Source organism: Populus nigra, chromosome 10 (genome assembly GCF_951802175.1).
Source record: "Populus nigra chromosome 10, ddPopNigr1.1, whole genome shotgun sequence".
Taxonomy (NCBI): Eukaryota; Viridiplantae; Streptophyta; class Magnoliopsida; order Malpighiales; family Salicaceae; genus Populus; species Populus nigra.
In genome coordinates this window covers 3626541-3636496 of record NC_084861.1, presented here as the reverse complement: position 1 = coordinate 3636496, position 9956 = coordinate 3626541, and the positions used below count along the sequence as shown (strand labels likewise).

General features: G+C 38.7%; 1 protein-coding gene across 2 annotated transcripts; it reads left to right on the top strand.

The window, feature by feature from the left end:
• The first annotated feature begins 265 nt into the window (after nt 1–265).
• Nucleotides 266–3962, top strand: LOC133704076 (BTB/POZ domain-containing protein At1g67900-like). Of its 2 annotated transcripts, XM_062128817.1 has the most exons (5): nt 266–455; nt 998–1262; nt 1358–1427; nt 1550–2812; nt 3259–3962. In XM_062128817.1, the coding sequence occupies exons 2-5, from the start codon at nt 1204–1206 to the stop codon at nt 3751–3753; spliced, it is 1887 nt and encodes a 628-aa protein (XP_061984801.1). In that variant the 5' UTR covers nt 266–455; nt 998–1203; the 3' UTR covers nt 3754–3962. The 2 variants fall into 2 exon arrangements, with proteins under 2 accessions (XP_061984801.1, XP_061984802.1); XM_062128818.1 differs by lacking the exon at nt 266–455 and having other exon boundaries at nt 1220–1262; nt 1358–1431.
• The last annotated feature ends 5994 nt before the right edge of the window (nt 3963–9956 follow it).

Here is a 9956-nt window from a genome sequence, read left to right as displayed (position 1 = left end):
CCCCGCCCCTGTTTTCTTTGGCTCTTGTATGAAAAATGTAAGCACAATACATTTCTTGCTCCTTTACTTTTATTTTTTTTTGGAATAATTCCCTTTTTGGGTATTAAAAAAGGAATTTGAGAGGCGTACGATGCTGCGTCTGAAATAGTGTTTGACTAAAATAATCAAAGAGGAGGTACAGTAAAAAAAAAATGTTGTGGCAATGATGAGAGCGAGGGGCACTAGCGGGTGCAGGATAAGCACGTGGGCATCGCCTTTTCTCATTGCTCGCTGGCATGTCCATGGAAAATATGCCTCAAACTCTCTACATTCTAGTCCTAGTTACAAAAACAAAACAAAAAAATACATTAGCAGTGCTTTAGTTCACAGATTTCAATATTTCAGGTCCTGTCTTGCTGTGAGTGATTGGCAGTTTATACTTGTTTGAGCATATCAAGAAGAACCTTAGATTTGAGGTTGCAATCTTTATATTTTACTTCCATTCTTTATTTATTAGCATGTGTCTTCCTTCTAGTTAAAGTAAAGCTACTAATGTACATTCTTACTCTTAATTTCTAATTCTACAATCTTGGGTTTGATATTTTTTTACCGAGCTTTTGTTTGAGGGTTGATTGAGCTTGACGGCATTGCAGCACTTTGGTTCTTTGTTTGCATGTCCAAATCATATGGGGTATAGAATTTGACGGAAGGGACATGGACATTGGAGTGTTTGATCTTCTGGGTTTGCTTCATTATTGATGATTTTCGCAAGTAATTCTATATATATAACACTCAGATATTGTTATCACACCCACAATAAAAGCTCTTGGTATCCATTCCTTTGTTCTAGTATATCTCTTCTCCTCCAAGAATTTCTATCTGTTTCCTCTCTCTCTCTCTCTCTCTCTCTCTCTCTCTCTCTCTCTCTCTCTCTTCTTGAATTGATGAAAATTAAAGGTTTTGATTGCCTGGAATAACAACTTGCTGGTTTCCTAAGTAGTAGTGAAACTGTGTACAGGAAGCAGGTTGTCTTATTGAGTTCTGTCTTCTTCTGAGATCATCTTTCGCTTGCTGCTGAAGAAGGGACCTTTTGGGGCTTCTCATGCATTGAATGGGAAGCTTACGTTGGTGAAGAAGTGAAGAAGTCAGGTCTATCTGATTCAACTATATTTAAAAAGCAATTTGATGAAAACATAATCAAGAAGAAAATCAAAAGGATTAGTCATGAAGTTCATGAAACTCGGATCCCGGCCGGACACGTTCTACACTGCTCAGGCTGTCAGGTAAAAAACTTATGAATCATTCAATAGGCTGCAGATAATGTCAGATGACGTATATCCTGAAGGAAAGATGTCAGTAATTTAATTTCGCAATGCAGGTCTGTCTCCTCTGAAGTTTCCAGTGACCTTATAGTTCAAGTGAAAGGGAGTAGATATTTGCTTCACAAGGTAGGTAAAGTCCATAAGTTTTCTTTTACAAAAGATTTGGAATATAGGATATTGATCGTGGCATCTATTCCTCCGATTCATCTGGATTATAATTTCAGTATTCCTGATGCTGATTTTTGCAGTTTCCTCTGCTTTCCAAGTGTTTGCGCCTACAGAGACTGTGCTCTGAATCCCCTGAAACCTCACAACACCATATAGTCCAACTCCCTGATTTTCCTGGTGGGGTTGAGGCATTTGAACTTTGCGCAAAGTTCTGTTATGGTATTACAATCACTCTTAGTGCCTTCAACATAGTTGCTGTGAGATGTGCTGCGGAATACCTGCAGATGACAGAGGATGTAGAGAAGGGAAACCTAACATACAAGCTTGAAGTTTTCTTCAATTCCTGCATACTTCATGGGTGGAAAGATTCTATTGTCACTCTACAGAGCACCAAAGAATTTCCTTCGTGGTCAGAAGACCTTGGAATAACAAGCAGATGCATTGAAGCGATTGCCTCTAAAGTCTTAACTCATCCATCAAAGGTGAGTTTGTCGCACATTTACTCTAAAAGGGAAAGAGATGATGAGTCTTGTAATGGAGCAGAGAGCCAGAGACATAAACCGCCAAGCAAAGGGTGGTGGGCTGAAGATATGGCAGAATTAGGCATAGACCTATATTGGAGAACCATGATAGCAGTCAAGTCCGGTGGAAAGATGCCATCTAGTCTCATAGGGGAGGCCTTGAAAATTTACGCAGCTCGATGGCTACCTAACATATCAAGAGAAAGAAATGTTAAGAAGCAAGTAGCATCTGACTCGGATTCAGATTCAACAAATGAGATAACTTCAAAGCATAGGGTGCTTCTAGAATCAATAGTAAGCTTACTCCCGGCTGAGAAAGGTGCTGTATCTTGCAGTTTCCTTCTCAAACTTTTGAAAGCAGCCAATATTCTTAATGCCTCCTCATCTTCAAAGATGGAATTGGCCAGAAGAGTGGCACTTCAAATGGAGGAAGCAACAGTTAGGGATCTGTTAATACCCTCTATCTCATATGCAAACAGTACAGTGCATGATGTAGACTTAGTCATCACCATATTGGAGCAGTTCATGTTACAAGGGCAGAGTCCTCCCACTAGCCCTCCGAGATCCAAGCTGGGGTTTGAAAGGAGAAGGTCGCGGTCTGCAGAGAATATTGTCTTGGCGTTTCAAGAGAGCAGGAGGTCTTCTTCAGCATCACATAGCTCAAAGTTGAAGGTGGCGAAGCTTGTGGATGGCTATCTTCAAGAGATTGCCCGAGATATGAATTTGCCTCTTTCAAAATTCATCGCACTTGCTGAGGCCATTCCAGATTTCTCAAGGCTTGATCATGATGATCTCTACAGGGCCATTGACATTTATCTCAAGGTAAAATTACAAATTCATAGTATTTTAGTCAGCAAAATTAACCATAACTCTCATGGCAGTTCAATGTTAGGACATATTTCACCCTCTTGCTAGATTTCTAGGTTTCTTTATCATATTCTAGGATGTAGGTCCCCACTGTCTGTTAGATAACCAACTCTCTTGACCTCTGGATGTGTCAAGTTCACAAGTATTTGACAGTTAGGATTAGGCTGATCTGACAAATTTAGCATTGAATTATTGTTAATAATCTTTTGATGTATTGAATTGCCACTCCAAGACTAATGAAGGGGTTCATCTTTTGATATTTGACAAAATATGAATTTCACCTGGTCACAAAATTAGCCCCCTTACCTTATGTCAATTGCTTGACGTATTATAGAATTAGCCGATTTTAATTACCAACACAAGATGGGCACATGGTGACAATTTTCATGAACGAACATCAGGCACATCCAGACCTAAACAAGAGTGAAAGAAAACGACTGTGCAGAACCCTAGACTGCAAGAAACTATCTGTTGAAGCCTGCATGCATGCCGCACAGAATGAGTTACTCCCACTGAGGGTAGTGGTACAAGTTCTCTTTTTTGAGCAAGCTAGAGCGGCCATGGGTAGTGGCAAAGTCACCGAGCTGCCTAGCAACATCAAAGCACTACTTGCTGCACACAATATCGATCCTTCAAGGCCAACAACTGCATTAAGCACGACTACTAGCATTCCAGCAGATGACCAATGGAGTGTTTCAGGCCTTAGATCACCAAAATCTAAGGTTTCAACACTAAGGATGAAATTGGCTGAAGATGATTTAGATGAAAGTGATCTGCAATCAGAAGGGCTCAGGAGAACTTCAAAGTTCAAGTCTTTCTGTGCTCTTCCTACACGACCAAAAAGGATGTTCAGTAAGTTCTTGTCCATCAATAGAAATTCCAGTGAAAAAAACTAGGTGAATTTTGTTAACTTCCAGAAGCAGATGGTAATTTAAAGTGTAACATATACACTGTCTTTTTTCTTTTTTTTCTTCTTTTGAAATGCCTTGTAATGTTTAGCTGAGAAGGGAAAAAAATTCTAATGTGCATTGGTATGTAATCTCATTTAGTAAGAGAGAAAATTTTGAGGACATGAGAGAAAATGAATATCTTTTCGTTGATCTCATTGTGGGAACTAGAAGAAATAAGGACTCTTAATTAGATTTAGAACAACAATTCTGGGATCAATGTTCTTGAGTTTGTCTATAAATCTGCAACATCTGCCGTTGTCTCCTTTCATCCCACTGGATTCTCACCTCTTCATTGATTGCGATTAGTTTTCGATTATTTTCGTCTGACTTCGTATTGTTCTTCCTGTGTAGGAATTCGAGGTTTTTTTATCTGTTTTTAGCCAATAAGTATCCGTTGTTGTTGGAAACCCATTAGAATAATCATGCTAGTCTGATTCTAGTTGGTCAGGAAACTTTTCCTGTGAGTTTGCTTGTCAGACTTGTTAAGCTTCAAATCGTCCCCATCAAGGACACAAAATTTCATTAAAAAATCAGTGACCAACAAGACATATACATGAATCCTAATACCAGCAAGCAATTTGGAGCAATTCTAATCTACAAAATTACTCAGATTGGATTACTAGTGTCAAAATCGGTGCTAGGGTTTCCTTCTTTCTTTGGTGGTTTAAGGTTGGTTAAACCAACGATTATAGTGGGCAGCAACTACCTGGTAAAAGGGTTAGGCAGAAGGCTAGTCAGTTAGAGAGTATTGGTGTGGCCATCATTGAAAATTTCCACAACAGAACATGTTGCTTGTCAATTGCTCAAGATAAGTAAACGGAGAAATGATTGATTCTGTCCTGCCATTCCAATCTAATTATGCGCACGGAGAAGACCTTAGGGATCGCCATTATCATTCATTCCTAACCATTCATGATCAAATAAACAGCCACATACCTGCTAGATTTCACACGCCAAACAAGCTCTAGGTGGGAGGACGAAAGTTAAAAATGTAAGCAAAACGTAATACTTGTGCTTCAGGACCTGAACTTTTATATTCGAGGTTAAAACTTCTCAACTCATGATCTTTTTTCCATTTAAAGTAACCTGTTATTGGGTTTCAATTCTAATGCACGTTCTCAACGGTACTCATTAAATCAGGTTGCAACAGCAGTCTATAAAATATTTTACGGGGTTGTTCAGGCATGAGTGTGACCATGTATGGGTGTGGGGTCGTGCTTGGTAGCATATCTTCATGCTAAATCAATTTCAAGGTTATCTACAGTTGGATATTGCTTGAGTCACCGCGTAGCCAGCTCCATACTGCATTTAGAGGGTTCTGAGCTTCATCCTCAAATTAATGAAGCTTCCGATGTTTTTTTTTGTTTCCTTTCAAAGCCTTGTTTGTTTTTCAATACTCTTCTGATGATGCCAGGAGTTCGGACCATTTCATCTACTGCTTTTCTTTTCTCACAGGCACACCATTTTGCAGAAAGATTTCAATTCTAAGGTAAAAGGTAGATGTAACACCTCACCTCACTAGGAAGATATTGTCCGCTTTGGCCATGGGCCTCATGAATTTATTCTTGGCAACCACGTGTGGCTCCAAAACGCGTCTTACTAGTCAAGGTGAGCATGCTCATATAAGACCCTCCCCAAGTTCTCACCCGCCGATGTGGGATTTTGCAGTAGATCAGTAGCGAAAATCGACAGCGTGCATGCGCAGCAGCACGCAACAGCTAGCGCAACAGTGTGCTGACGCGAGTTGGGGACTTGGACGATGGATTGTTCAAGGCTTGACGAAACAGTGCTGGAATGACACAATGAGACAGTGTCGAATTCGACAGCACTGATGAGATCGACAGTGTTGACAAAATCAGCAGCAGGGGCTGATGATAGGTTTGGACAATGGACAATTCATGACTAGATGAAATACACTACTGGCATGAATGGCAGCACGCATAGGCAATGGTAGCGTGCATGGGCGGATTCGGCAGTAGTGTACGTCAACGATTTGACAGGACATGGGTTAATGTTCAGCAGGAATCCTAACTTGGACAATGTCAACGATTCGACAGGATATGTGTTTATGTTCAGCAGGAATCCTAACTTGGACAATGGACAGTCCAAGGCATGCATACACCTATTCTGGCAGCATGAGAGTTGGCAGAAGGGACACTTGGCTTGTTGGGTGGCAAGCTATGGAAGAAGCACCAGTTTAGGGCAGTTTTCGGTAGTTTTCTAAGAGGCCAAACTGACCAAACATGGCCCATGTCTTGGGAGACAATTTTGATGTAACATTCCATGTAATAGGTTGTACATAAGTGTGTAGCATGCAATGTTCTGAAACAGAATATTTGTACATAGCACACACACTAATGAACTTATGTATACCCTTTATTGACGAGACTAATAAAGGTTGGGAGTGTTTTCCTGTAATATCTTGTGTGCTTGGTTATGTGCATCGTCACTTGTGTATTTCGCTTGTCTAAGTAACGGGAAAGAGTGTGGGAAACCTCCTGGTGAGGAAAACACTTAGTTGTTAGGCAGACATGAGTGAATCGATGAGGGAAAAATTGAGTCTAACGGGACTAGACTATCGCGCTAGGTCTGTTTTTGAGATGAAAAATTGACCCCGTGACAAAAAAAGTACACCACCATTATGATCACCTTTAGAGTAAAACTAATGTCGTTCTCTGGTTATGCTGGAGGGATTCCTCAGTCTTTGGGTAATGGCACTAAGATTAATACACTTAGAAATCCCACAATAGAGAATGACCTTCAAAGGAAAAAAGCTTTATTCAATCCATGGATAGAGAATGACCTTAAAAGGAAAGAGCTTTATTCAAAGTCGTTCTCTTGCTGTATGTTTTTTTTTATGTATATAAAATTAAGGATATAGTGTTCGAAAACCTCTCATGTTGTTACCCATTTTTGGGTTCCTATACAAAAAATGAAAAAAATACAAAAAATACATATATATAATAATAATAATAATAATAATAATAATACTTGGAAGGAATCCAAAAAAATAGTAGTAGTGAGAAAAGGATGCTGGAACGCCCATAAAATAGCTAGAAATTGATTGAGGAGGTTCAAAAATACATGAATTGAAATTTGATAGTATATTTGTAACTGGTGAAAGCTCTATTGACAAGAAAAATTCAGTTTGAGGAAGAAAAATCCAAAATCAGATGTTTATGGACTCAATTAAATTTTATCTAAGGTTTAATTGAATTTATGAAGGGTTTAATTGCAAGAAAATTTGATTTTTAAGTCCATTTAGGCTTTTATTGAAAGAAATTAAAGTTCTGAGATCCAATTATAATTTTGAAGAGTTGATTTGGTCAAATCAAGGGCTTAATTGCATAATTATTGAAGTTTGATGGCCAAATAGGGACTTGATTGAAACAATCCGAAACCAAGGACCAAACCGGAAAAGGCTCTAAAATCAAGGGATCCAATTACAAGTTTTCCTGGGGCTTGATTACAAAATTATAAAATCATCCAAGGTCCAAGTCAGAAATATCCATTTGAAATTTAAAACGGCGTCGTTTCCTTGAAACTATTCATTATCTTCTTCAAACAAATGGCTGGCAATGAAGACGGGGGGAGGCGTTAGCAGCAAAGACAGTGGAGCTGCAATCAAAGGGAGGCATGTCTCGCGGTTGTCATCCTTCTGCAAACTGTTACCAAGCCAGCCGTTACTAGCACAAGGTCGTCTTTAGCCTATAAAAGTAGAGCAAAAAGATGAGAGAAGGGAGGGGAAAAAGAGGATAGAAGAAAGAAAAAAACAGGGGAGGGGGAATGTAAGGAAGAGAATACAGAGGAGGCATATCGAGCAGTACGTGAGAAAAAGAGAGCAGAACAGAGGGAGGGAAAAAGATTTTAAAAAGGCACAGAAAGGAACTGAGAAGGGGGGAGACAGGGAAGATATGAAAACAGGGAGGAGTTTGTTTTAAAATAGGGGAAGAACACCCGTTGGTGGCCATCATTTTTTTTCTTCTCCCTACTGTTGAACCGTTGTCATCCTCTATCACCACCAGCACTACCAATGCCATCGTCATTCTTCCTCAGCATCTCACCATCTTCTTCCCCTTGCTGCACCACCAGTGAAGAAAAGGAAGAAACCTGCGCCTCTGCACAGACAGGAAAAACAACAACAAAACATTGCCCGCCACCGTCACTCCGCCATCATCATCACCGCCAGCTGTCACTATCCTCCCAGTCGATAACAACACCGTGAGAAACAAAAGAAAAAAATAGAAACATAGATGAACAGAGCAGAAGAAAAAACACAGAGAAGAAGAAGAAAGGCCAACCACCGTCCGCAGCCCCGGCTCCACTCGGCCACCGTTAGAGCCACTGCAGGTTAGCCCTCTTCCCCTTCCCTTTCTTCTTCTTCTTCTTCTTCTTCTTCTTCTTCTTCTTCTTCACCCCGGTCTCCACTGTCCTGCTAAGGAATAGTGGAGAGCCATTGTTCATGGTCGGGCCAATTCTGGCCCAGCTCTCATAGCTGGGTCGACCCAGCCCACGTCAAAATAGTTGGGCCGGGTCCAACCCAATCCAAAAAAAAAATATTTTGGAAAATTTGTGATTTTTCCTCGTATTTCTCTACTGAATTTTGCTTAATATTGGTTTGTATTTTTATACTGTAAAGATAAAAATCCGGTATTAAGATGCCTGGTTTTCGTCAAAACATTGAAAAATGAAAACATGTGTTTTTATGCATACGGTCAAGTCTCTAAAAAATAAAAGAAAAAATCATATTGTATTTTCATACAACAAAGAAAATTTCAAAAATATGTATTAGCATGCATTTTGGTTTTAATAACCAGTTTATTAAAGTCATGAGAATTAGGCCAATATTTCAAAAATTCCAAAAAATTATTTTGTTTTCTTTTAGTATCTGGATTACCACCTTATACGTAATACATATTCCAGATATTAAATTCTTTTGTTGATGTTAGAACGATTAGGTTTTACCCGCTAAAATAAGGATCTCTTTACCAAGAAAGACGTTTCTTAAACCATAGACGGACTAACAACTAGAAAATACAACAAGACCTTAGATTTTATCAGACAATAAAACAATGCAGCTAATATTAGGTAGGACGTATTTTGGGTGCTAATATCTTTTCTTTACGCAACCAGTCTCTGTGCCCAATCTCTGAGACTAATTAGAGTTTCTAGTAACCAAAATACTAGGTGGCGACTCCCATTCTATTTTTAACTGATAAAAGACAAGAATTTCTTGTCTCCCCATATTTGCCAGATAGATAGAATATAAAAGAATTGAGAGTGGATGTTTTCATCGCGACGCCGCACACATGCGACATCTCATAGCAAGAGTTAAGTCTAAATCAGATAGAGACTGATGGTCCAGGGCAAGGGCGAAAGTATTTAAAAGGTTGAGGTGGGTTGTAACCCAGGTGGGAAAAAAATCATAAAAATCCACAATTACTAAAGAAGCATGCTTTCAAGAACAAAAGCTAGGAAATAAAATATCCATTAAGTTTGGTTTTAACATACCAAAAGGCAAATGGAGTTCTATCATAAACTTCTAAAAAAACAACTTAATTTTTGAGTTTTTTCCCATACTAGCATAACTCAATTTATTTTTTATCAGATTAGCATAGTTGAAGTGGTTGCGTAAATCTAATCCATGCTACTTGAGACTCACATATATCAAATATAAAATTGAGGGACAAAATGAATATATGAACAAAACAAAGGAAGTTTTTTATTTTTTTGACATGTGAGACCTATGTCTCAAGTTGAGACAGTAAGACCTATGCAATTAATTGATGACACACACACACACACAAATATATAGAAAATTATTAAAAAAATACCAAATAACCCTTCAATAATTAATTTAATGGTAAGTTTCCAATATATAGTTCTTTAACTAGATTTTCACCCGACTATATATGTCGTAAGTTGGATATTTTTTTCTGACCTTTAAAAAATATAATAATATTTGAAAGTAAAAAACTCAATGCACTTTTAAAATATTGAATTGATGATATATTTATTTTAAAAAATAATTAAGGCGGCAACACACTAGATCTACCTGGACTAAACATGGTTAACTTGTGAAACTCCCGATCCGGAGCACGAGACCGTGAAAACCCCATGGAACCTAAATCGAAATAAAATAGAGAGCT

What these genes read in the sequence shown, in the direction of transcription:
- LOC133704076 (XM_062128817.1), top strand. Translation starts at nt 1,204, where the DNA reads ATGAAGTTCATGAAACTCGGATCCCGGCCGGACACGTTCTACACTGCT. An exon ending in TACACTGCTCAGGCTGTCAG is followed by an intron (nt 1,263 to 1,357) that starts GTAAAAAACTTA and finishes TTCGCAATGCAG; the next exon opens with GTCTGTCTCCTCTGAAGTTT. An exon ending in GTAGATATTTGCTTCACAAG is followed by an intron (nt 1,428 to 1,549) that starts GTAGGTAAAGTC and finishes TGATTTTTGCAG; the next exon opens with TTTCCTCTGCTTTCCAAGTG.